This window comes from Nelusetta ayraudi, unplaced genomic scaffold, assembly GCF_046127955.1.
Source record: "Nelusetta ayraudi isolate G7.1 ecotype Tasmania unplaced genomic scaffold, CSIRO-AGI_Nayr_v1 ptg000083l, whole genome shotgun sequence".
In the NCBI taxonomy this organism is placed as follows: domain Eukaryota; kingdom Metazoa; phylum Chordata; class Actinopteri; order Tetraodontiformes; family Monacanthidae; genus Nelusetta; species Nelusetta ayraudi.
This window is the reverse complement of record NW_027466133.1, coordinates 1,777,845-1,804,644: the sequence shown is the minus strand read 5'-3', so window position 1 is coordinate 1,804,644 and position 26,800 is coordinate 1,777,845. Positions and strand designations below refer to the sequence as shown.

Here is a 26,800-nt window from a genome sequence, read left to right as displayed (position 1 = left end):
AAAGCGTGAATTTTCGTTTTAGTGATATAGAGTTATGCCACGTTTGAGCCATGGCCTTGAATATTTTAAGTACGCAGTATAAATTCAACGAGTGGATGCCAGGTGTAGGCCTGCTGCTCCACCGGTATCTCGCTTTTGGTAAGCTTAGAGAAACTTTCAATTAAAATATATTTGTAAATCTCACATTTTCAGATTTAATGAGATGGTTTTTGTGCTTTATTTTCTTTCATTTAACAGTGTAGAAGAAGAAGAACATTGCAGTCAACTTTGAATTTGATTACTTGGCGCTGATATATTATCGACAGAGAGGGGGAGGGGGGGGGAGGAGTTCTGTCCGTGTGCAGAGAAACAAAAACCAGGCATTACTCCTGGCCATCTGCCTGCTTCCCATTAAGACCCTAAGTTTATTTTTCTGACATATCTTGGCCAGTACTTGGGCCTGTTCTTTGGCCCAACTCATTGTAAGGGGTTGGAAAAGAGGCAGTGCAACTTTAAAATGAATTACCTGACCAAGAATAAGCAGCTCATGCGCAGTTGATGACAGCAGTAGCATTCTTGGTGCGCTGTATCATAGTAACCGCCTTGTTGTTAAGACAGTGGCATGGACATGGCGCTAAAGAGGACCAACGCACACACCTCGCAACTAGGGCTGCCAGCAAAAGCAACAGGTTGAGCATATGTTGACAGCTAATTGCATTTTTTTTAAACCACAAGATCCACGTGTAACCCATTGGGATTTTAACAAAAGTATGGGACCTGGGCTCTATTACGTTTATTTGAATATACATTTGCAAATTGTGATTCTCGAAGCAAAGTAGTGTGTATGTGTTTGCTAAAATCAAGCAAATTAGTAATAATAATAATTTAAAAAAAAAAAAAAAAAAAAAGGTCAAGTACATCGTAATAATAATAATAATTGATTTCATTAAAGTCCTATTCATTCACAGAATGTCAAATTGATGATTAGGAAGGCCAGTTTTTATACACACATTAATTTTTTGTTGATACTTACCCAATCCAAAAGGTCTACAAAAATCCTGCACATATGTTGTTGTTGTTGTTTTATTCCTATTCCAGCGTGTTTAGTTAATTCAAAAGCAATCTCATTTCGCAATCTTATATCAAAGTGACTTTTTAAATGGCACGTTGCCAGCCGGTTACAAGTGTCCGGCGCTGTTCTGTCTTCGCTGTAAACACGACGTAGAGCTGCGGACGCGGCTCGTGTTTGTTGGACGTGAACTTGGTGCGCTGCGCCTTTAAGCGCGCAACGTTTCTCGCTTAAACGTCTTTTCGCGAGATTTGCTTGGCGCCGCGACCTCATGTGAGACGCCTCCTGCGCGAGCCAGTCGGACGTTGCCTGCCTCTGCAGAGGGAAAACGCAATGGAGCCTTGATTAATTCCTCGCCCACCTCCCCCGAAGCAGCGCAGCACGTTTCGACTTCTTTCTTTCTGTTTTGGTTTGTTTTCAACCACGCACACCGCCCTTGCCCGAGCCGCCCGCCTCTGGAAATCGCCACTCGCGTCCCAGCGCCGCTTCATCCGCAAGTGATTTGACGCGTAACAGGGCGGCGCAACGATGTGGATCCAGGTTCGCACCATAGACGGGAAGGAGACGCGAACCGTTGAGGATCTGTCGCGGCTCACCAAAATCGAGTCGCTGCGCCTGAAAATACAGGACATCTTCAATGTGAGCCCGCAGCAGCAGCGCCTCTTCTACAGGGGGAAGCAGGTAAAAAGAGAGAGAGAGAGAGAAAGAAAAAGGCGATTGTGTCACCCACCCCCCGTTATGCAACAGTCGAAAATTTTCTTCGCCAGGGCTCTCTTTTTGTGCGCTGCGAGCGGGGTCCCTCTCGCTTGTTTTGCAGCCGTGTCTGACCCGCGCGAGCTTCCTGTTTCGATAGGAATCCACCGCCACTTCTTGCGCAAGAGCCCCGGGGTGCGTGGTGGGCCAGCCAGCCCGCGAGCCAGCCTGCCTGCCTGCCTGCCTGCCTGCCTCGGCGTGGCTGGCTGGCTGGCTGGATGTATAGACGGGGCAAAGGAAAGAAGGAAGGGAAGAAAGGAAGAAATTCAACAAAGCCAATAATATTACACAATTGCACGGGCAGCAGCGTTGCATTGTTTACGTTGCGTCCCCTGGTGGGAGGGGTTGCGACGCATGCAACAAATGTCTGAACGGCCGTGGACATGTTTGTTTACATTGCAGCCGAGAGCACAACAAACCCGCACGGCGCCCCGCGCGTTTGTCAAATCAGTCCCAATCGTCAATCGTTGCCATTAAAAAAAAAAAAAAAAAAAAAATTGTGGGTAAAAACAAGAATCACTCGAGGGTGTTTTCTAATATCTGTTGTTTCCCTCCTGAAGATGAGGGTTTAGCAGCGGTGGACTAGCAGACTGACATAAGACGTGCGTGCACGCGGTGTGTTATGATGATGTTAATGATTTTTTTTTTTTTTTTTGAAAGAAGAGGGGGGAGGAGACTAGTGGCTCCACGTGCCCCTGACAATGTGAACGCGAGGAGCCGTGTTTACATTGTTGTTGTTACTGGTCTGAACACAGAATCTGATCAGATTTATTTCTAATTAAAGGCTAATTATGATATATTATATAATTTTACTGTTTTTTTTTTAAAGAAAAATCCCAGTCTTCAGTGGAAATGCTTCACATGATACATTATCCAATAGTAGTTCTCTACAATGGTATTTCCACGTTTGGAAGGGATACAACTGGCAGTGTGGATTCAGATGATGGAACCAACACCTGGCTGGAGGTGTGGCCACTGAATTGGTGGGAGTAGAGGTTTTGCAGCCCCTTATGAGATCACAAAAGTCTGATTTCTATTGTTAGAAAACATTGATGAGGAACATTTCTTTTGAATGTTCCTGCAAAAGTGTGTGTGTTTGACCTGTCTTGCCTGTTTATCTGCAGATATTTAGTTCTAATAACATAATGCAAAGATCATTCTCTACCCAATTTAGTTGAAGTTTAAGCTTGTCTTTGCTGATTAGATGTAATAGTATATAATAATATCTTCTTTTGGTTCAGATTTATCTTGTGTCAGCGGGATTATTGCAATAATAACCATGACATTTACTTCTTAGCTTCCAAACACATTTTGTGGCTTGCAATAGGATCATTATTTACATGTTTGTATTATCAAATTCATCCGTTATTGGTCTGGGTTATGGACTTCAGCCATATTGTCCACCTCAACTGTTAAGTTCAATCACATCCTACATATATGACACACCAGATGAAGTTTGTTAACCTTTAGGATTTTTCTTATGTAGCCATAATACTTGTTATTAGCCCGTAATCGTTCTTCCTGATTTCGTTACCACTAAAAGGAAGCTAATTGCTCCTTTCGTCATTAGAACTGACCGACTACTTTCTGACGGAGCCGGGAAAGATGGCTTAGCAGGATTGCTCAGAATTGTAAACTGCAGCTGCTGTGCAAAGTATGATCGCATTGGCCTATACATGTGATTTATAAACCAGAGTTTACACGGTTGTCAGTCCTTGTCAAGAAGCTCACTGTGCAGCGGAACACTATGCTAACTCCCGACGGCATGACTCAGAAAACACTGGGGGCGCTCCAGGAAACAAATTAGCTCGGGCGTTGTTAAAAAACTCTTTTTTTTTTTTGGAGGGGAACGTTGTTGCTCAGTGGCCGCAGAAAATGTTAAAATGTTTTCAATGCAAAATTTAGACTGAAACTACAGTTTATGTGTTTGCTTTGAATGAAACCTCGTTCAGTGTTTGGGAACCTGAACGGTTTGTATAATAGCGCAAACAGTTTAAGGACATTATCTGTCTCCCACACACCGATTTTTGTTTTTAATGTCACTCTGCCTTTGCTCGACATCTTTCGTAATGGAAGAAGCGATAGCAGAGGTGTTAGCCACCATCCTGATGCATGATAGTCGTAGGTGCGTTGGCGTCGTGGCGGCTTGTGGTTTTTTTCTCAAGTGACGTACGTCACTGGGGCACTTGAATGAAAGTGTTATGATCCAAATGCAAGCGGTGTTTACGTGCGCCTGGCCTTTTGTGTTGTCAGCCAAAGGAACGCTGCACCATCGTGCAGAGGATGGCTCAACCTGCAGTTGTGGATGCCGTCAAGTTTCTTCTTTCCACTCTCTCATTTTGTCATTGTGCATGATTTACAACTTTCTGTTCTGTTTTTGTGCAAAGGCGAGCTTTGCGTCGGTGAGAAGTTTTCTCAAAATTTTCTCAACAATACAAAGCCTTGTTTGTTTGTTTTTTACTTCACCATATGGGAAACTTTTACTTAACTTCAAAGCACAAAGAAACTGACCCTGAATATCTAGTAAATCCAGTGCAGAAGATAGATAGATAGAGATAGAGAAAACAGGAGTGAAGAAGTTGAACCGCATGCTTTCTTTTTCTGGTTAAAACACAGTAGCTGTTCTCTGCCAGCAAGACACTGGGGCCATTATTAATTTATTATTGTGGTGTAACAACAATACAAAGCTTTTGTCAACACTTTACTCTCAGCTGGGCAGAGAAGCTTCCCGGAAGCGGCGGCAGCAGCAGCAGCAGCAGCAGCTGAGTGAAGACCTCCTGTTGTTTACCTTCAGTCACACAATCCTGTATTCATGGGCACTGCGTTGGCCAGATGAGGACAAAAAGAATTAGAAGTTAAAGACCGCTCGCCCCAAAGTCCAGGGTGTTCCGCTCTGAGTCACGCAGGCCACGACCAGTTGATTTTTTTTCTCTGGATTGGCCCTGCGGTAAAGGCTGCGGGACTGGAAGAGGGAGTGAAAGTATTTCACTTCCCTGGAATGAAAAAGAATAAAAGAGAAGGTCGCCTTTTAACCCCTGTTTGCCCTGTCAGGGTTTTTTCTTCTTATTCCCATTGTGTTCCATTTTTAAACCAACCGAACCAAGCCATCTTGACCCCCCCCTCCGCCCTCCAGTTTTTAATGAACAAGTCCGTTGCCGCCTCAGCCGAGCCGCCAGAGTTGTCTTTCCCGCACGCTGGGCCTTCCTGGTGAATCCTGCGATTCCTTCATTTAACTGGAAAATAAGCAGGGATGCAGGGTGAAGGGTTAGCGTGTGTGTGTGTGTGTGTGTGTGTGTGTTGGCGGTGGGTGGTGTGGGCGGTGATTAGGGGATTTCCATGTGTTAAGTAATGCGTGGAATGAGCCAGCGACAAACAGCAGCGCACACCAGCTAGTGCCCTCACAGGCCTTTTCCCCCCTCAGCCTGCGTCGTCGGGCTTCTTTTTTTTCGGGGGCTGGCAGCAGAAGAACTGTGGTGTAATTCCCCTTTTTTTCCCCTCTCTCTCTCTCTCTCTCTCCCCCTTTTCAAAATGGCGTCTTGTTTTTCCTCTCCGCTCGCTCCGCACGCTGCCTCGCCGCCTCAGTTCAAAGTCGCGCCTGCCCTTCCGTCGGGAGGGTATCGCGAGCCGGCGGCCGCGCAACTTTCTGCGCTTGTCGTCGCCGCCGCGGTTTTTCCTCTTTTCCTCTCCTCCCTTGTTTTTTTCCCTCCTTCCTCTTCTTCTGGTCTTAGCCTCGTGAGCTCCACGTCGGAGCTGCGTTTCCAACGTGCTCTACGTCGCCGTCATCGCCTCGTAGACGTGCCTTACTGCCCCTTTGCCTCTAATTTAGCAGTTTAAAGGCCTGTTTATCAGCTTGTTTGTCCCTCAGTGTGTCGACTCTTCTCGCTACAAGGCCGTCGTTTCCCCCTCGTCTTCTCGTTCTCTGTCTCCCCTCCAACCAACTGAGGCGGCAGCAGCAGTGGCAGCAGCATGTTTCATGTTTAAATAGTTGGCCCGTCTTCCTGGGCGGTTGGCTGCGGCCTATTGTTGGGCAGTTGGAAAGCTTTATTGGCTTGCCCTCTTTCACACAGCCGCGGTGACCTAGATATCGTTGCACTTTGATTATGCGCACGACGTGGTGCGATGCGGCTCCTCGATCGATGTTTGTTTTTGGTTTTTTTGGTTTTTTTTCTTTAAACCCCGGATGCCATTAAGCTGTACGATTTTTCACGGAGAACCCGGGGGAGGGGGTGCAGTGGCGGCAGCGGGGGAGACAGAGTTTGGTTGCAGCCGTGCGTGCAACCGGCCACACCTTTCTGCGATAGATGGGCCGGACAAAGAGCAAAAGACAAAGGGAGGCATTCTTCTCGGGCTACATCGGCGCTTCCACATGTTTTTATTATCGCCTTTGCCACTCCTCGTTATCTGAGCCCCGTGACTTGCCTCGGCGTCCTGCTTGATAGCTACCTGCAGCATGCATCGCTGGGTTTTGCAGCATGCATCGCAGGGTTTTTACTTCCTGTCCTTGCAGTACATAGAGAAACTGTTTTGTTTTTTTTAATTTGGATTTCAGTCATACGATGTGTTCGAAAGGACCAAAGCTTTAAACACAGCGGTAAAATCAATAACCTAAAAAGAGCACAGATCACTGCTAAAAATTTATATTTGAGCGATAAGCCAGCTATTGACTAAATCAGCGAGTAAATCAGTCAGTTTCTTTGGGTTTAAAGGACCACGCCGCTAAAAGAAATTAGACGGTCATCGATTGCGTTTTTTTTTTTTTATTAAAGTCTTCAGACAAAGACAAAAAAAACAAAATGGAAAAAAAAAAAAAATGTCGCCTACAGGCGCGCAAATCAACCAATGAAGACAATTCTTTTGGTTAAAGACTGACGGCCTCGAGTGGAGCGAGGGATTAAAAAGATCAAGATGGAGGCTTTGCTAGCTGGTAAGCAGGCACTCAGACACACCCCGTATCATTGTGTTTTTGGAAATATGACCCATTTTTTCCCCGGCTCATCGCTAAGAAGGCGCGTGGGCGGAGACGAGGGCGAAGGCAGAGCTGCGTAGGAGTCGAGGGGGTTTGGATGTCTTTTGCCTGAGCAAACAAGTTTTTTTTTTTTTTCCTTTTCTTCCTGCTTCCTGTATGAAGTCTCCTCTGTAACGGCACTTGTGAGTCCGGCTCTGGTTTCACGTCGGTTAACCCTCCACTTAGAACCTCAACGTGACACCTAGCTCAGGGGGCGGGGGGGAAACAAAAACCACGCGCACACAGCTTAATGTTATTGTCCTGCGAGCCGAGCGCAGAACCGTTACGTTGATAAGGATTTCTGCAGCCCAGAAGCCCGACAAGGGCGAAATGCGGGCGAACAGAAACGGATCAGCCGTATCTCTCTTCTACCTCGGCTCCGCAATTAGCCGTATGTGCACGTTAATATCAACAGCTGTGTTCCATTATTAGCCGTGGCTTGAGGCTGGTGGCGAGCGCGGAGAGAATGGGGAGTGGTTGCATAAGGTGCTGGCCGATGTTTCATTTTGTTTACCGCTGTCAGACCATTCTTATTAAATAGGCGGTGGTTTCTCACAGCAGCAGGGCTTTATTTCAAGGGGTGGGGGATGTTTATTAATATCTATAAATATGCCCACACTGACGCTCAGTCAGTGTTTCCCTTTCAAACTAAACGACTCAGAGTGTCGGCGAGCCGTCTGCAGGCTCTCCTCCTGCTTGACGACGCGACAAAGTGACACTCGGCGTTCCTTCGGCAATTAAGGACGGGTGCGTCTGTTGGATAGCTAACAGGAATGTATTAGTGTAGTATTTTCCGTAAGTGGTGCTCCACTGGCAGTGAATTAATTCGACGTCCCACCGTCAACGGTCGGCGGCAGCACATCATGGGATGCTCTGTTGGTGCCTTGTTAACCTGGTGAGCATGAAGCAGTGGAACGATAGCAGACAAGTCATACATGTAAAAACTTGCAACAACCTCTTGAGGTCTGATGGCCAAGTGGAGATTTAAGGACTGTGATGTATAAAAAGAAAACAGAATTCCATGAACAATTAAAACGTAATCGATGTCATTTGAGAAAACAGAGGCAGATTTCATTTGGCCATGACGCCCCCTGGATTTTCTGAGTTGCTAAGTTAATATAACCAGAGTGATTCATCATCGACATCAATAGACAGAGTAGACACCATGTTGTTTTTCTCCCTTTGTCTTTGCAGCCACAGGTCTTTTCTCTTTGAGCAGCAGTTTGTTCCCTCGCCGCGGCGCTCGCTGCCGCAATGAGACCTTAATCTTTGAAAAGGCTGGCGGCCCGAAAAAACGCGACGGAGGAGGGAGACGGCTTTGTGGAAGGGCCTGCTAATTTTATTCCACCCCAGACGACCGGATATGTGCGCTCGTGAGCTGCGCGAGCCTATGCTTTGTCTGCGGCGTTGGTTGCCATTACTTGCGACGACGGGACGAGGGAACGTCTCATTTTCGGTTGTACGAGCTCAACGTTTGTTTTTTTAAATAAAGGTCTCATCTGTCATTTATGCATAAAGCGTTTTTCCTCCTATCCCCCATCCGGCCCCCCGTATGTTGCCTGTCTCTTTGTCTCGAAGGTTGCCTCGGCAGCTTGTTAACGCTGCTGTAACACCTCGCAGCGTTGCGCGGGGAAGCTGCGTTTCGTTTTTTTATTTTTGCTTTTCTGTTTTCTCTCCCGCCTCCCCACCACCGTCGGTTCCACCGCCGCCTCACATTCAGGCGCCGCGCGTGAAAAATCTGCAGCGTTATTGCACCTCGATACTCAGGTTTCGCTGCGGAGTTCCTGGTTCATCAGCCGCGAGTTGGTCGTGGCCCGCATCCCGAGCCGACGTCTTGTCTGTCGGCGTGTTTCTTTGTCGTGAAAAATGAACAAGCCAAAAACAGAACCGTGGAAAGTCGGCCGTCAGACAAAGAGGAGGCGGAACGGGCAGACAGCCGAGCGAGCCGGACGCGGGGAATAAAGGCGTTTGCGCCGCCGCTCCTCTGATCTAAATTTCATGAGACTATTAAGAGGAGGGCAGGGATGTGGAAATTGCGCTCTCTGCCTCCAGTGCTTACACCTTGCAGCCACCCCCCCCCCTCTCCTCCTCCTCCTCCTCCTCCTCCTCCTCTTCGTCCTCAAATAACGAAGAAGCGGAGGGAAGCGAGAGCGGCGGCGGCGGCCGATGTGCTCGTCTCTTCGGCACAACAGGCTCCAACTGCCGTTTCCAAATGGAAAACAAATAAATGAAAAGCCGATGCCTGTAATGGGTTTTTTTTCTTAGCGCGACCGCTGCACCGCCCCCGCCCCCAGTAAATGAGTTTTTGAGCTGGTCGTTGTTTTGTTCGCCCCCCCCCCCCAGCGGACAGACGGTTGGGTGGAAAACGGTCATGTGACCGGCGCCCGGAGGGGGTCACGCTGACGATGCTGCTGGTTTCGGGTCGGCCGCGACCGGCGCACTTGACTCCGGTTCGGCAGGGTTTCAGAGGGGGGTTGGGGGGGGTGCCTCTCCTCCAGTCGTCATGGCAACCCAGTCACTCCGTCACACCCCCACCACCACCATCCCCTCACCACCGCCCCCCCCCACAGCCACATCTCCTATCACTTTTATTCATGAATATATTTCTTCCGGCGGTTAGTTTATTTTTTTCTCCGCTCCGGGTGGCGTATCTGAGCGTAGCTCCGTCTGAGCGGTTATGTAAACTAAAGCGGAGGGTGAAAAAAAAGAAAGAAGAGGGCCCAATTATCTGAAATGGCGCCGACATGGAACCTCCTTCATAATTTGATGGTGAATCACTTGCTAATCGTCCGCTCGTTTGGGGACCCGAAGCTTCGGAGGAGCGGCGGCGGCGGATTCCTAATTTAAGATTTTAAGCTTGTAGATTTACCGACGCGTCGTGTTTGCATTTTAATATCCCCACGTTTGCCTGTGAGTGTCGGGGCGACACACACTCGTTTTTGTTTTTTTCAATTTTTGTTCTCTCTCTCTCTCTCTCTCTCTCTCTCTCTCTCTCTCTCTCTCTCTCTCTCACCGCGCCGTCTTGCGTGTTCTTTGTTTGTCCTTGAGAAGCGGCGGAGCGTATTTGTCTGAGGGCGCTCGCCGCTGCCACTGTGTGCATTTCAAAAACGCAGAAATGTGCATCGGGGAGGACATTTTAAAACGCTCCCGCAGACCCTTCAAACGCGCCGCCATTGGGCAAATTCCATCAGTTTAAAATTTAATTAAGGAGGAAAATAAAGAAAGGAAGAGAAAAACCGCAGTCAAATTCTTCGGCCTGTTTGTAAGAAAGTCGAGTGAATCAGTCTCGCTTTGCCGCAGAATTGAGGACGAGAGATCTCAAGGCTGAAATCTTAATCGTCCATTTGCAATAAGCTGCAATAAGTCAGCCCGAGGCCCCGGGTAACCCAATCAGCAGCCTCTCTGGCTGTGACCAAAGCAGGAAATGGCGACGGCAAGCTGTTTGTTCAAAATAAAACACAGAACAAGAACAAGACAGAAAATGAATACGTAGATAGATGTTTGTTTGTAGGAAGCTTTCATACATGGATGCTGCCATATTTTAAATGAATGGTTGTGTAATGTTTGTGCTGCTAATCCACTGACAGGGGAAATATTCCGTTACATAACATGTATCTCATTTAAAATATTGAATAAATAACGATAAGAGATCTCTCTCTCAGTGCCGAGGTCATTTTGTGCTTGTCGCCTCTTTCAGATGGAAGATGGACAGACCCTCTTCGACTACAACGTGGGTCTGAACGACATCGTCCAGCTGCTCATCCGCTCGCCCGCCGAGTCGGCCGACAGCCCCGCCCCCAGGGAGCCATCGGCACCCGCGGCCCCCTCAGCTCCCTCCGCCCCCTCCGCCGAGCCCAAGTCGGACGCCCGGATCCCTCCGGCCCCGCTCTCGCTCTGCTCCCCCGCCGCCATGGAAACCAACACGGACAATGACGCTTGCAGGAGCGGCAGCGGCGGCGGCGGCTGTGCGAGCGCTGTCGCTGAAACCAAGCCGGACGCCGGCGCCACCAGTAACTCAGCCAACACCAAAAACGGGCTCAAGGCCTCCAGCCCCACGAGGGACAACCAGCCGCCCACCTCCAGCAGAAACACGCTGACCGACCCTGGGATCGGCGTGTACAAGGTGAGGGCGGGGGGCGCGGCATAACTGCAGACATTCCATGCTCAGCCACTCAGTGGTTGTCTGTTTTTTGCCGAGATGTCAAATGAAATTCTTACAGCGCTCTTAAACGACTCTCACTCACCTCCCGTAAAAACCTTCCTGTACGACCAACGTGTAAATTAAAGACCCCATTTCATAGCCGTTCCAGGATAATAATATTTCATCCCTGACTGCCGCGGAACAGCTTCACACGATTAATAATAGGAAAATATTCTCTCTAGCGTCTGTGGCCCTGATAGGTTTTGACAGGATGGAGACACACTACTCACTATTTCAGTGATGTACTTAGCTCTTTTTATTTTATGCACTTTCAATATTTATACTAGTCATTCACCCTGTCCATCATTTTGCACTAATTAATCTGTGACCTTAGTTTTCCATTATCTCTCTCTCATAAAGTTATTTGCCGCCTGGCTTCCATCAACAATGACCCTCCTTTGCTTTCATGTGTGCCCTTGAGTGAAAGTTCATGTGTATTCATGTGTTCTTTTATTCCTTTAGCCGATTCCACACACGAGTAACTTTACGGTTCCAGTCACTGGCCAACTCGTGAATCAGAAATTGGCTTCAGTCTGTGTTTTTTGTTTTATGTGGGCCTACTTTTTCTAAAAATTTCACAACTGATCTTTTTTTTTATTTATTTATTTATTTATTTGCCTTTTGAACTTTTTTAATGTGTGGGCCTGGATTCTTCCCAGTGCCAAAAGTCTATTTTTGACACTAGGAGATCAGTACTGGATGTGAGCAGAGGAGGCGCTATAAATTACCTAATTTCAGTTTTTTTAAAATTAGTTTAGTTTTTTTTTTTTTCAAATCACATGCCGACTGTAAAGCTTCAACTTTAAAAACATCCATTCCTCTCTGTCAGAGATCCCCCTGCGTGACCACTCAACTCAACACTCAACTAAAATGCTGATATTATTTCTTTACTTTGTTTAAATTACTGTTCCTTCGGAGTGAGATCATTGTATATGCCTTTTGGGTTTCCGACCTGAACTGCACATTTCTAGTGTCTTTTTCTCTATCAAGAGAGACATGCATATGTATTGTTCTACTGTATACTTATATGTGTGCAAATAAATAATTCTGATTCCAATTCATCTCCGCCGTCGCAGATCAACGAGCTGGTGGACTGCCGGGACGTCAGCATCGGCGCCTGGTTCGAGGCCAGCGTGGAGAACGTGAGCCGCGCCCCCAAAGGACAGATCACGCCCCCCAAGGGCAAAGTGGGCCGGCCGCCCAAAAGGACTAACGGAAAGCTGGAGGCCGAGCAGGGCCAGCAGGGCGCCGCAGGACACGACATGAACAGGAACAGTGCGGCGCCGCTGCCGGCAGGCTCGGAGAGCAACGGCGCCTCCACCTCTCAGACGGACTCTGCCGCAGCCGCCGAGGCGAAGGAGAGGGAGGAGGACGTAGTTTACCACATTAGATACGAGGAGTAAGTCACGGCTCTTTAAACAGGGCTGGCAAAATCACCATTTTGCTAAAGCAAACAACACTGGATCTGCATTTTTCTGCAAAATCCTGCAAACGCCGCATCTGTTAGGAGAAAGAGGGGGTGTTGGTGGTGGTGGTGGTGGTGTGTGTGTGTGTGGGGGGGGGGTTTCTGCCAGTGCGGCTGCAAAACATCAGTGAGATGGGTTGGAGGAGAGCAGCCTCTGCTTTCCGCCGGCGGTCGGCGAGGGGTGGGGGTGGTGGTTGGGGGGGGAGAAAGCGAGAGAGGGAGAAAGAGAGAGAGAGAGGGGAGGCCGTTTGATGCCACAATTTGGACTCCATCTCTCTCTCGCGCTCCACACTCCGACTCCAGCGAAATTCATTCAGAAGCCCCATGTTTCCATGGCAACCCGGGAGTTCTCCGGAGCATTACTTCTTTTTTTTTTTTCTTTTTTCACCCCCTCGCTCGCTCGCCTCCCTCGGCTTTGCCCGGTAATTGCGGTGAACATCACACCGGCGAGATACAGGCGAGCCGTGCGTGCATGAGTGTGTCTGTGTGTATGTATGCGCGCGCGTGTGTGTTTGTCACAGCACGTTACTCTAGAAAACTCCATGAAGGTTTGATTAAGGCAGTCTCGCCCTGCTCCCTTATGTAGCCTTTGCGGAGTTGCAGCCACCAGACTGCTGCAATTAAATCGCAACAGATTTGAATGTTTTTCAGCCGGGTTTGTTCGGATGATCTCGCCTCTTGTTTTGACTCGCTGGACAGCTGGGAGGGACGGCGGAGCAACAGGGCGAACGACACAAACGCCGTCTCAATCTCAATCTGGGACGTCGCAGCAATTGCCAATTTGTGATGTTCCCTCTAAAAACGACTCCGTCACAAACACCTGCAGGATTTTTTTTTTGTTGTTGTCGTGGTGGTGAAGAAACCCGACTCGTCGGCTCTCCGTTTCGCCTTTGATCAGGCGGCCCCTGTTTGCTCGCGTCTCTCTCTATCAGTAATTCCTTCCATCAGTTTTTTTTTGGCCGCTTGCAGTGCTAGTGTGCACACACCTGCATACACACACACAATCTGAAGGGAGAGCCAGCCTCAGGAAAACGAACCACTGCAAAAATTTTGGTTTGCACGACGCTGTTGGAGACGGCGCCTCGGCTGCGTATAATGAGCCTCAAAATACTGGCGACGTGTCGGGAGACGCTCGGCTGCTCGGAGGAACCAGTGGAGACGAGCGTGCGCACATGTTGTGTGTTTATTCCGCACAAGTGTGTGTGTGTGTGTGTGTGTGTGTGTGTGTGTGTGTGTGTGTGTGTGTGTGTGTGTGTGTGTGTGTGTGTGTGTGTGTGTGCGGCTCTCTGATATGGTTTCCAGGGTAAATCTTGGCTTAGCTCAGCATATGTTAAAAAATCGATAGCGCTGGGACGAACAAATTTAGACGCGGGAAGAGCAAATACGTGTGAGCTCTGCGAGTTTCAGCCTGTTGAAATGTGCAGGTAGATTTCTTTTTTAAAACTGCGCTCAGTCGTTTTGTTTCTCTCACTGAGGACGTCAAAACACACCAGTGTGGCCGAGGTGATGAGAGGATTTGTTTAGTGGTGTAGTGTTGAATCACACAAGCAGTTTAAGACAGAAATTCTATTTTATTTTTAATGTTATTATCCGATTTATTTACGTTTAGAGTGTGACAGTCTTTCACTTGCCGATTGATGTCAACAAAGCACGTTTTGAAGATTTATTTTGAGTGTGATTTTGAATCTTTTTGAAATTATTTTGCACTTCTTCTGCACTGTTCGGCCTCGGGTCCAAAGCGCTGAGGTGTGTTCGTGCACCACAAACCTATTAGCAAAACCGCACTTGAAAGTCAGGACAGCTGGCGTCCCTTCGGCTCCCAGTGTTCCGCGACGTTGTGTTCGCCTATGTCACATTAAGGGCTGCAACTAATGATTATTTTTGTTGTCAACTAATCTATCGATTATTTTTTTCAATTAGCCAATTAGTCACGATTATCTTCTTCATTTTCAACACCTAGTTTGGACGTCTGTTTAACCTTAACACTTAATTCTTCACACTTGTGTTATACAGTTGTACTCTGACAGCATACGTTTTTGAACAAATATAGCATTTAGCATTTATTCATTTCAGCATTTATCTGTGACATAATTGTTATATTTTTCAACATAAAATATCATAGTTACATTATTTCACAATATGCAGTGTTAACCACATTTAAATACCTTAAACAGATTTCTTACAACTTAAATATGGAATTAATATGCCCTAACACACTGAGTTACAGAGTGTTACAATTCAGTATAAACGCGAGCATTGACAAAGGCGTAATTCACTGATTACTGCCGTAAAGTACGCATTTACTTGAGTGAACTATAGTTCGCTAAGCTAGCTTGTTCCATGATTTTCCGACATGCGAAAAAGCGTATTATGTACTTACGTCATAGGCTGATGATTAATAAACGAACAAGCGTGTGATCCAAACATAACTTTCGGTTGAAGTTTTCGAGCCTTTTCAGAGAAGAAGCCATTCTTCTTCTCTGTTTTTGCTGGACAAGTGAGCACGTAGCGACTAATCGTAGCAGCCTTCGCATTGTAAACAAACCGGAACCGTGAGATTGAACGACAGAGCCGTCACGCATCGGTTTGTTGCATCACATCTAAAGCAGCTATTTTAACAGATATATGAAGTCCAGCGCAGTCTGACAGACCTGTGGTCCATAAACATCCAAGATGGAAATATATGAACCATAAAAATTGGGGTCACTTTATCACTTTTTAACCTCCCAATATCAGTGTTGGTATTAAACCACCGCGAAAATATCCACCCCTTTACGTTGTTTTATCGCAAAACCCCCCCGGGGCTTTAAAGTGCGCTGCGTTTGATCACTTTATCCAGAATATCGGCAGCCGACGCGAGACAACGGACGCTTATTAAAGCATAAAGGATCACTTGTAAATACCAGCTCCGCGTTTCGGGCCTGAATGTCGGCTTTGATAAGGGACGTTGAGGAATATATGGGCAGAGAGGAGGACGGAACAGACAGGAGATTTATGGATGTAGTGGAGAAGAGGATGCAGAGGATTAGAGGGTTAGATGGAAGCAGGTGATTGGCTGTGCTCACCTCTGATGGGAACAGCCCAGAGGAGATGGAGGAGATGATGATGACGAAGTGTTGTCATACAGCTGTGGTTTGAAATTTGTTAAACAATTAAATATTGATATAGTTGATATTGATCTATATGAGCTTTAGTTGTAAAAGGAATCATTGTTTAAATAACACTTCAATGACCCGTATTTTTATTAAATTCACTTTTCCTACTAATTTTTTAATAGTGCGTCTCCAGAAATGAAAAACGTACATCCTGTATTTTTCTTTTAATTGACTCCTCCTCTGTTTTCTGTTTTGGTGAACACCCCCCCCCCCGGTCCCCCCTCCCCCGTGCCAGTGGCTGACCCCCCTTCTTTTTTGGTCCCCCTTCCAAACACATGCGAGGTCCGGCAAAGCACCAGTTAACTGCAGCATGCTGTAAACAGAGGGCTAAATGAGGTCTTTCTCTGGACATCCATAAAGATTTTCTTTTTCTGGATAATAAATTAAACAAACGCGCGGTTTCCTGTCGACTTTGGCTGCGCTTCTCTTACCCGCTGGCTCTCGCCGCCGCCGCCGCTCCATTAAAATCTACTTGCTGTGACATTAATCGCACCGATGCTTCAATATTCTGTTATGCCATCGTCGCCGGTTGCTTTATTTTTAGAGGCCCCGCAATTTAGCTCTGTCACGTTATGGTTATTGAATTTAATTACTGCTCCATCAATACAACAAGCATTTATTAGCTCCACTTAAACGCTTCTGCCGCTGTGCACGCTAAGTCGCTGCCAGGCGCGGATTTTGCCCATTTTTACAGTGTTAGTTTTCCTGGGGAGTAATATAGAGCTGCCTCTCGCCATTAGTCAACCATATTTTTGAATATATACATTTATTTCACTTTTATTGTATATTTGTAACCAGATTTATGGTGCTTTGTCCTCTCTGCGGTTCCCTGCCCCACGTAAAAAAAAAACAACAAAAATCTGATGTAGTTCCCTGTTCTCTCTGCAAATATGAAGACCTGCTTGCACGTGTTTTTTATTCCCCGCAGTGATTTAAAGCGCCTGTTGCTTGCCGTCAACCAAATAGTATTTTTATTTAGCTCATTTTGTGCAACAAAAAAAAAACCCCGACCACAACAAAATCTATAAATCGCGGCTTGATCGTGAACGTGACAGAAACCTGGACGCAGAGCAACTCCACGGGCACGTCGACCTCTGGCAGCTGCAGGTCTGCTGGTTATTTTTTCCAAATCCAGTCTGATCACAGGACCTGAGTTTGTTCATCCCACCCTTTCCCACTCCAACCCTTCCCCGCCCTCATCAGTTCTTTTAGTTTCATTCGGGGGGAATTTTGGTGTCATTTATTGGTTGTTTTCTTTGCTGTTTGGTTTCTGATGGGTCTAAAATGGCTCTTGGTCGGCCCAGCGGTAAACGATCTCTCACTTTGACGCCTCACGTGTCGCTGTGCTCTCAGCGCCGGAGCACCTGCGTCTGGTCGCACTTTGTGTGCGCCCTGACAACCGGCGGCTCCTGTTTCCCCTTGTGCTGCTCCGTGTTCCCCTTCTGTTCACGCTGAGACCCATTGTGCGACCAAGTTGATGTCCCTCTCGCTCTCTTTTTTTGTGCGTGTGTGTGTGTATGTGTGCTGCTTGTATTCACCCCCCTTTACTTCTGCTCTGCTACCCCCCCTCACCCCCCCCACCCCAAAAAAAAAACCTCCATAATCCCCCTGGCCTAAAAAAAGGAAATCCCTCCGTTGTGTCCGGGCCTCCTCTTCCTGGGAGTGTTCACTAGCTGCGTGCTACGATTCTTCCACTCTGCCACCGTCCAGGGTCTCCAATCAGCGCACAATGAGCCCAGAAAATGCGGCATTGTGGGTCGGGGCGGGTGTAAAAAAAAAAAAAAGTGGTGGTGGTGGTGGTGGGGGGGGGGTAACGTTTTGTGCATTATGACGATCGTAACTCTGCGAAAACCAGAGTTGTTGTGATGCTCTGCAGGCCTTTTTCATTCGGCTTCTTGGCCGCGGAGCCGCAATGGAATGGAACTCACATAATGCCTCTGCCCCGCGGGTACCCGGCCGCCATGTCAGCGAAGCCGAGCTTTGCGAGGCTTGCCGGAGCAAATTTTCAGCGCTAGCACACACGGCAGCGGTGGTGGCGTCGGGCTTAGAGCGTAATTCCAAATGTTGGCAGGCGGACAAGCTGCCGAGGCTTCCAGCAGCAGGTAACGATGAGTGACGAGCGAGAAAAGTGCTCCAAAGTTTTGCTCCAAACAGGAACGGATGTACTTCTCTGTCTCTTCCAATACAAATTAAATGAAAAGTGCTGGACGCCACGGCAGCGGTGCAGTGATCGGCCTTCGCTCTCAGCAGCTGAGAGGGGGCTGAAGCCGGAGGGGCAGCAATAGAAAATGGATGGATTGAAAAAAGCTGCAAGGAAAAAAAAAATACTGTGGAATTTGTCCTTAAAACACCAACAGGTTAATCCAATCTGAATTAAAGGCAGTAATAACAGTTATGATTTGTTTCCCCCTGTGGGTTTTTGACCTGCCCGTGAACTGCAATCTTTTTTTTAAAAAATGTTTTCGGCTGATGGAAACAGATTAAAGGGCTGGATTTGCATTTACCTAAACTGCCGCGGATGTGTGAGTGATGTTGCTATTTTCTCCAGTGACTCAGGATGGATGTTTAGATATCTTTTGTTTTTATTAAATCTATGCAAAAAAAAAATGTCGACCATGGATGGGGGTTGGATCGCTCGGGGTTACAAGTTTTATGAATTCTAGCACGTGTATCTTGAGGGAAAAAAAAAATTTCACATCAGATTTTACAAGTGCTCTTTTGTCGCTCGCTCGCTCCCCCGTGAGCAGTTTTACTGTAACAGCGTGTTTAAAAAGCTTCACTTTCCTCCTCCTCCTCCTCCTTCTTCTTCTTCTTCTTCTTCCTCCTCCTCCGGCCGCAGTTACCCGGAGAACGGCGTAGTGGAGATTCGCCCGATGCACGTGCGGCCCCGTGCCCGGACCCTGCTGCGCTTCGACCAGCTCCAGGTGGGCATGCACATCTTTGTCAACTACAACATGGAGACGCCGGAGGAGAGGGGCTTCTGGTTCCATGCCGAGGTGCAGAGCGCCAACCAGGCGTCGCGTACCAACAAGGAGCTGCGGGTCAGGATCCTGCTGGGGTGAGGAGCTTATACCCTGGGTGGGGGGAGGGGGGAGCAATTCTAGGGGTAATTAATGGAAACGCAGCTAGTGTTGGCTCCAGTGTCAGCTGACGACAAGCATTTTGTTTTTATTCTCTCCCTAAATTCCCCTCTTCCCATCTTCGCCTCAACCGTCCTCTTGATGTCGACCCTGTCCAGGAGGGAACCCGGTGATGTCATCAACGACTGCAAAGTCCACTTTTTGGATGAAATCTACCAGATGGAGAAGCCGGGGGCCCGGCCGCTCTCGGCTGCAGACGGGCCGTTTAAACGTACGTAAAAGGAAAAAACAAAAAACAAAAAACAAGTTTCCAAAGCAGCCTCGCTCGCTGTCGCCACCCGGTGGTTGTGACTCTGCGCTGCCTGTCCATTTGTGTGTGTGTGTGTGTGTGTGTGTGTGTGTGTGTGTGTGTGTGTGTGTGCATGTGTGTGTGTGGAACGCAGGCAAGAGCGGCCCGGAGTGCAAGCACTGCAAGGCCGACCCGGACGCCGAGTGCCGCTTCTGCTCGTGCTGCGTGTGCGGCGGCAAGCAGGACGCTCACATGCAGCTGCTGTGCGACGAGTGCAACATGGCGTTCCACATCTACTGCCTCAACCCGCCGCTGGCCTCCATCCCGGACGACGAGGACTGGTGAGAGATGGTGGGGGCCGCGGGGGTAAGAGGGGGGCTGAGAAGAGCCGGGCTCAGCAATTAGCCACAACATCCTCCCCCCTCCCGCTCAATCCGTGACGGCTGATTAATGGTTGTTTGCCACGAGCGGGAGTGTGTTTAAGCTGTAATTAAGGGTTGATTGGGGTTAAAAATCAATAGCAGTGACGGTGCAGTTCGCCACACACACGGCTCTGTAGCTGGGAGGGGCCCGGGGGGGCGGCAGCGTCCTTCTGTTTGTCCGTGTCCCGCACGAACGACTCGGTGAAACATCACCAGCTCTGGAAGCTTTGTCCGAGAACGACCCAAAAGTCTGAGTTTCACCCACCTGCCTGCTATTATTGCTGGAGGCTCTGCTGAGTTTTACTTGAGGGAAAGAATTTCAACCGGTGCAAGTTTTGTTGTGGCCAAGTATCGGTTTAAAGGGAAAGAAATGCTGCTCGTGTGGTGCCCCCCAGTGTTCAGAAGGCTCCTCAGTTCAGTCAGTGCTGAAACGGAAACGCCATTGTAATGTTTCTAGCCTCAATGTAGAAGAAGCAAAACAGCTGCACCTTTACGGTTTGAAGGTCAACGTTTCAAGCCAAATGGAAGTGCCGAGTGTCTAGGATGACACCGCGCAAGCAGCAGGGAGACAGTTTTTGCTTTTTTTAAGTTGGAGCACGTTGGCCACAGCTTCTGCTGCCTGCAATTTCTTCACTGCACGGTGCTCCAGAATACAAATGACACCAGAGCCTCCGTCAGCCTGGTGGTGAGTGGCGGTGAATTTTCAGTTTTGGGTGCGGGACGGTGAAGGAGACCCACAGAGCTGCTCTGCTCTCCACGCAGGTACTGCCCCACCTGTAAGAACGACACCAGCGAGGTGGTGAAGGCCGGAGAGAAGCTCAAAGCCAGCAAGAAGAAAGCCAAGATGCCTTCTGCGACCACGGAGAGTCAGAGGGACTGGGGGAAGGTGAGAAGCTGCGGGATGCAAAAAAACAAAAAACAAAAAAAAGCAGGCAAAGGAAGGTGAAGATTTATCATGTGCGGAGGCTCCACTGGAGTCTGGAATGAAAATTGAAAGGTTGTATTAAAGCTATAAAAAGAGACCTTATTGAATTATTTTTGCGAGGTGAAAACTTTGGTAGAACATCTGATGGTTCTTATTTTAGCCACAAATTAGCAACTTTCTTGGAAGTGCAGGTGGAAAAATAAGGCTTTTCTTTTCCAGGATGTTTTCTTTGAGGACTAATTGCAAACAGCCTGTTTTTCGCTTGAGTTCTACATAATATAGCGTTTTTTTTTAAACTCTAAACCAGCAGCGATCATTAGCGGTCAACAGCTGTGCTGATCATTTCTTATCTGATCAGGAGGACCAGATAAGCTTTTGCTTTTGCTTTAAAAACAAAAAAGGGCCAAGTGATGTTTATTGGCGTGCAGCTGATGTCCTTTTACGGTTGTAATTGCAGGGTATGGCCTGTGTGGGGCGAACTAAGGAATGCACCATCGTCCCTTCCAATCATTATGGACCCATTCCCGGTGTTCCCGTTGGAACCACCTGGAAATTCCGAGTTCAGGTGAGCGAGGCAGGCGTTCACAGGCCGCACGTGGGCGGGATCCACGGCCGCAGCAACGACGGCTCCTATTCGCTGGTGTTGGCTGGCGGCTTCGAGGACGAAGTGGTGGGTCTCCGACTTCCTCTTTGTTTTTTGTTTTTTCACATTGTTTTTAAATTCCTGGGCAAGATGTTCAATTTGAAGTTTTAATCGTTCCAGGACCGAGGGGACGAGTTTACCTACACCGGCAGCGGAGGTCGCGACCTCTCGGGAAACAAGCGGATTGGAGAGCACTCCTTCGACCAGACTCTGACACACATGAACAGGTAGGAGGAGCCTGTCAAAGCTCATTATTCCGCATCGGGCGATCCGACTCTGATCCCACCTCCCCTAACTCCTCCTCCTCCCTTCCTCCTCCTACCCTTCCTTCATCTCTCCCTTCTGCAGGGCACTGGCCCTCAACTGCGACGCGCCGCTCAATGACAAATTCGGAGCCGAGTCCAAGAACTGGCGGGCGGGGAAGCCGGTACGGGTGGTGCGCAGCTCCAAGGGGCGGCGCATCAGCAAGTATGCCCCCGAGGAGGGAAACCGCTACGACGGCATCTACAAGGTGGGAACCAGGAGGAGGCCGGGGGGGCATCTTCGCATCTGCACCATCGGTTTAGTTTACTGGACTGGCAATGTGCCGGCAGCCAATCTTTCCCAGTGGCTACTTGAGGTACTGCAACAACAAAAAAATCCAATGGACCCAAAAAGCATTTTTCTCATAGACCTCAATACAAAAATAAATGCCTTCAAAACGGCTAACGGGACGACTGTGACCAGAAACGCGATTCATAGCAAATCTCTCTGTTGTAGATTTTTCAGTTATGGTCCTTTAGTCATTTGAGTGAACGATCAACTTTCAGGACGTCGTGAGGTACTGCACTTTGAAATACACTAAAAAAAAGACTCTTTATTGTTTGTCTGGTGGATTCAGGTGGTTAAATACTGGCCAGAGATCGGAAAGTGTGGCTACCTGGTGTGGCGGTACCTGCTGAGGCGAGACGACTCGGAACCGGCGCCGTGGACGCCCGAGGGACAAGAGAGGATCAAAAAACTGGGGCTCACAGTTCAGGTAAAGGCAGAGAAAACTGGAAGCATCACAACCAAACCTCCTCCACCCACCTTCCTCACCTCATCCCGGCGCCCCCCCAACCCTCTCCGCAGTACCCGCCAGGCTACCTTGCAGCCATGGCCAACAAGACAAAGAAGGAGGCGTGCGCCAGACCGGGCCGTGGCGGCCGCAGCAAGCACTACTCAGGCCGGGGACGGCCACGCGGGGGCCGGCGGCGCAAGCTGAAGGAGCGGGAGGAGAACGGCGGCGAGGAGGAGGAGATGGAGGGGGAGGGGCTGGGGGAGCGGGAGGAGGCCGACGAGAAGCAGCCACTCCTGCCCTGCGTGGTCGAGAAGGAGGCGGAGCGCACCGAGGAGCGCAAGACGTCCAGAGGTAGCGGCGGCGAGCAGCTTTTGACTTGCTGAGGCTCGGAGCAGGTCAGGGGAGAAAACTTTCCAGTCCCTCTCGTTTCTGTGTCCCAAGCAGAGTCGCCGCCGGCGGCGGCCGAGCCTCCGTCCAAGCGGGTGAAGATCGAGGAGGCCTTCCAGCTGTCGGAGCAGCAGCAGCAGCTGATCCGGGAGGACACGGCCAACAAGAAACTCTGGGACGAAGCCATGGGGAACCTTAAGGAAGGGCCGGTAGGACTCCCGACAGACTCCGCCCTCGCCACACGCTCCCCTCGCTGAAGGTCAGGGCTGATTAGTTCAGATGGTCCTCATGGGCTGGAGGTCAGGAAGATTGTTTTACAGCCCTCGGTCGGGTCGCAGCGATCCTCCGTCGTAAATATCAAGCGTGTTTGATATTTACGAGGCTGGAAGTCCTGCGGCGTCTAATGAGAGCGAACAGACCGGGAGGCGTCGGCAGCCACATGGTGCCGACTCAGCCAGGATCTCGTCCAGATTCTTGTGATTCCTCATTGTTAACCACCGTGAAGCTAGGTCCGCCTGCTGACCAGAGTCCTCTCTGCACCTGGTCTCCTTCTCCTTCTTCTACTGCTACCGCCGCAGTTTGATCTTGCGCCTGCCGGGTTAAAAGAAGCAGGAAGAGGCAAAAATGCTGCTGCGCTGATGGAAATTGAAGCTGCCGCAATTGAGAGCTTTGTACCCAAGCTACTCTGAACTTTTGAGTGATTATGCAATAAGGCGAGTGCGGTAACCCAACGCTGCAATAACCTTGAGGCGACCTCTAAGGTCACCTCTTAAACCTGAGCAGAACCTCAGCAGTGTTCTCTGTTTGACGGTGCACGAAAAGCATTAGGCGATGTTGTGTATAGGTTGCTCGGGTCGCAGGCGGAAAAAAACCCAACAGCGTAGGTAATAAAAAGCGGAATGCAGACAGAAAACGATAAAGATTTGCAGAAATAGATAAAAAAAAAACATTAAAAAGTGGAGAAAAAAATGACAATTTCGAACTCATAGATTATGAGCAACAGCCCATTTAAAATCACAACACAACAACATGCACAACAAGCACAACACTGACTCTCGCTTGTCTCGTCTCTGCTGCAAAACCTGAAAGAATTTCCTGCGCAAGATGGAGCAGATCTTCATGTGCGTGTGCTGCCAGGAGCTGGCGTTCCAGCCCATCACCACCGTCTGCACGCACAACGTTTGCAAGGTGCATTCCCTGTCCGTCCATCTGTCCATCCATCATCCATCCATTCATCCATCCATCCATCCATTCATCCACCAATCCATCATCCATCCATTCATCCATCCATCCATCCATTCATCCACCAATCCATCATCCATCCATCCATTCATCCATCCATTCATTCACCCATCCATCTATTCATCCATCCATCCATTCATCCATCTATTCATCCATCCATCAACCAGCCAGCCAGCCATCCATTCATCCATCTATCCCATCCATCCGTCACGCCATCCATCATCCATCCAGCCATCCATTCATCCATACAGCCATCCATTCATCCACTCATCCATCCATCCATCCATCCATCCATCCACTCATCCATCCATCAGCCAGCCAGCCAGCCATCCATTCATCCAGCCATTCAACCATTCAGCTATCCATTCATCCATTAAGCCATCCATATATCCACCCTTCCATCATCCACCATCCATCCATCCATCCATCCAGCCATCCATTAAGCCATCCATATATCCACCCTTCCATCATCCACCATCCATCCATCCATCCATATATCCACCCTTCCATCATCCACCATCCATCCATCCATCAAGTCATCCATCCATTCATTCATCCATTCATCCATTCATCCATTTATCCGTCCATCCACCACCGCATTCCCAAAAACCAGTAGCTTGGAAAATAAATAAACCTCTCTCTCTCTCTCTCTCTCTCTCTCTCTGTCCACCAGACTTGCCTGCAGCGGTCGTTCCGAGCCAAGGTGTACACCTGCCCGGCCTGCCGCCACGACCTGGGAAAAGACTACACCATGACCCAGAACACCACGCTTCAGCTGCTGCTCGACCAGTTCTTTCCCGGCTACAGCAAAGGCCGATGAGGCCCGACGTCACACCCCCAACCCTCTTCCACCCTCCCCTCTCCCCCAACTCCTCCCCTTCCCACCCCCCCCGAGCCCCAACGCGTAGAATTCGTACCAACACATGCACATAAAGCGTCCGTTCAGCGTATACTGTCGAGTACCTAGAGTTTCACTTTCCAGAAAAAGAAAAAAAATACGAGAAAAAAAAAAAAGAAAAATGAAAAGCATTGCACACTCACACACACAAATACTGTACCCAACCACGGGGGCAAATGTATATTGCATATATACAGCCATCTATGTATACAATCATTCATACACAAACCACCTCAGTAGGGACTGACCTCATCTGTTGAGCTTGGACCATCTCCATCGACATCACCAGCCCGAAAAACATACATTGCTTCTGTTTTTCTTTCTTTCTTTCTTCCTTGTTTTCTTCCCTTGCTGCCCCTTTGCCTCCTGCAACAAACGCACAAAAGGAGCCACGATTAGCAACCACACCACCATGATCGCATCTATAGATATATACACAACATATATTTATATACATTTTTATTTTATTCCCTTTTGAATTTTTTTCCTTCTGTTCCGCCGCTTCCTCCGATTGCAACCATGCACATTTTGCATCAAAGCAAGCGACTCCTGCCAACCTGCACACATTTTTTTGTGTACCACCACGCACGCCACGTTTCACCGGAGCTGAACTCTGCCGCGTGAGCCCTGCAGGGGGAGCTACTGAAGGGCAACCAACCCATCCAACTGCATGAAATGAAGGGGCTCATGTGTCAGTGCTCAGTTGACATCCATTCTTAAAAAGTTCTATTTTATTTTAACGTCCCTAAAGTGCTGAACAGATGTCGTCAGAGCAGCAGCAAAGCTAATTTGCAGGTTAATCATCAGCTGCCGCCTGCTGGCCGCTCCTGCTTCACTTGGAGCAACGCCACAGAAGACGCTGTGAGTTTGGCGCAAGGAAGAAAATTCAGTTTGTGTTTTTTTTGTGCCAGGAACGGAATCTTGTTCTGGCAGCCGCGTCCGGTTTGTTTGGAGCGTTGCGAGACTTTCGAGCAAACACGACAGCGAGGCAGCCGAGCCGCGTAGCAGGTTGTGGTCAAACAAACGAGCTGAGGAGCTCCCGCTTTTATTTTTTCATTTTTTGTTTCGTCCGTCTTAACTTTCTAGCGACGTGCCGCGTCTGTAAATCAAAATGCAGCGTTTGTAGAGTGGTAAAAAATAAAAAATTAGCAAGGCACTTAGAAACGTAGACTTGGGTCCACTAAAACTCGTTTTCCATGTGCATTTTTGCACATGCACCCTGGTTTATCAGCTTGAAGAGAGAAATCAATTTTTATTTTTTTTTTCAGTCATCTGCCAGGCTCAAAGCACTTGTCTAGTCACAGCCACAGTCATTTACCTGCAGGCTGAATGGAAAAAAAAAAAAGTGCAGAGGTCGGCCGCTGTCATGCAAGCACTGGTCGCGGTTGCGCTGGCGTTACCGTGGCAACCGCGATCAAACCAGGGCCTCGCATAAAGAGCGAGCATCACGCGCCGCAGACGCTCGCTCGCTGCGATTGAGTAGACAGGATTTATTTATTTATTTTTACTTTTTTCCATTTTTTTCCACCTCTCCTCTTGGACAAAGAGGCTCGAGACTGTTACGCAACACAACTCACCGGTCTGGACATGTGAGACTGGACGCAAAACAGCAGATCGACAAAGAGTGCCTTGCAGGAAAAGAAGCACCAAATTACTTCCAGTTACTGAACAGTTTTCAAAAGTTAATAAGTTCTTTTAACCAGAAATTTGTTGATTTGAATGGAAAAAAGTCAAATTTTTAGACTTTTACCTCCGTCAAGTTATTGTAAAGTCACTCCGCTTGCCTTTTATAAGCTAATGTTTAAATGTTAACCAAAAAAAGTTGTTTTTAAGAAAAAAAGTTAAAAGTTCTGAAAAGAAAATTGAAATTTTTTTCTCCAACTGGGATGAAAGCAGCTGTAGAGCAGGCAGGAATAGCCAATAGAAACACTTGTCGTCATTCCCTGAACGTTACGTTCTGATCTGTCGCTGATCCAATGTTTGGATGGAAAAATCTTTTACTTCACAGGTCACATTTTTTTGTTCATTCGATCCTTTTTGTTCCCGACAACCAAAGCTGATCGAGGATAAAGAAAGAAAAACACACGACATCATTCTACAGGTGATGCGCTCGAATTGCACTGTGGTTTCAAAAACCTGGCATGGCCTAAAGTCGCCCCCCCACACACCATCAACCCCTCCCACCGTATGATTTCCTGTGCTGACGTGGTACTTGAAAACGTTCGGGGTTGGCAGGAAGTAGAAGTTG

At 48.4% G+C, this 26,800-nt stretch overlaps 1 protein-coding gene across 3 annotated transcripts; it reads left to right on the top strand.

Moving 5' to 3' along the window:
* The first annotated feature begins 1,283 nt into the window (after nucleotides 1-1,283).
* On the top strand, nucleotides 1,284-24,907 carry uhrf2 (ubiquitin like with PHD and ring finger domains 2). 3 transcript variants are annotated; one of them, XM_076044876.1, is made up of 15 exons: nucleotides 1,284-1,729; nucleotides 10,504-10,929; nucleotides 12,084-12,406; nucleotides 18,467-18,685; nucleotides 18,866-18,978; nucleotides 19,151-19,337; nucleotides 20,181-20,304; nucleotides 20,801-21,013; nucleotides 21,107-21,213; nucleotides 21,335-21,497; nucleotides 21,867-22,004; nucleotides 22,097-22,376; nucleotides 22,467-22,621; nucleotides 23,502-23,600; nucleotides 24,328-24,907. In XM_076044876.1, the coding sequence occupies exons 1-15, from the start codon at nucleotides 1,577-1,579 to the stop codon at nucleotides 24,472-24,474; spliced, it is 2,847 nt and encodes a 948-aa protein (XP_075900991.1). In that variant the 5' UTR covers nucleotides 1,284-1,576; the 3' UTR covers nucleotides 24,475-24,907. The 3 variants fall into 3 exon arrangements, with proteins under 3 accessions (XP_075900991.1, XP_075900990.1, XP_075900992.1); XM_076044875.1 differs by having other exon boundaries at nucleotides 22,443-22,621; XM_076044877.1 differs by having other exon boundaries at nucleotides 1,286-1,729; nucleotides 22,470-22,621.
* The last annotated feature ends 1,893 nt before the right edge of the window (nucleotides 24,908-26,800 follow it).

Coding starts and splice junctions, on each gene's coding strand:
- uhrf2 (XM_076044875.1), top strand. CDS start 1,577: ATGTGGATCCAGGTTCGCACCATAGACGGGAAGGAGACGCGAACCGTT. Junction 10,930..12,083: donor CTGGGATCGGCGTGTACAAG/GTGAGGGCGGGG, acceptor CCGCCGTCGCAG/ATCAACGAGCTGGTGGACTG. Junction 19,338..20,180: donor ATCCCGGACGACGAGGACTG/GTGAGAGATGGT, acceptor CTCTCCACGCAG/GTACTGCCCCACCTGTAAGA.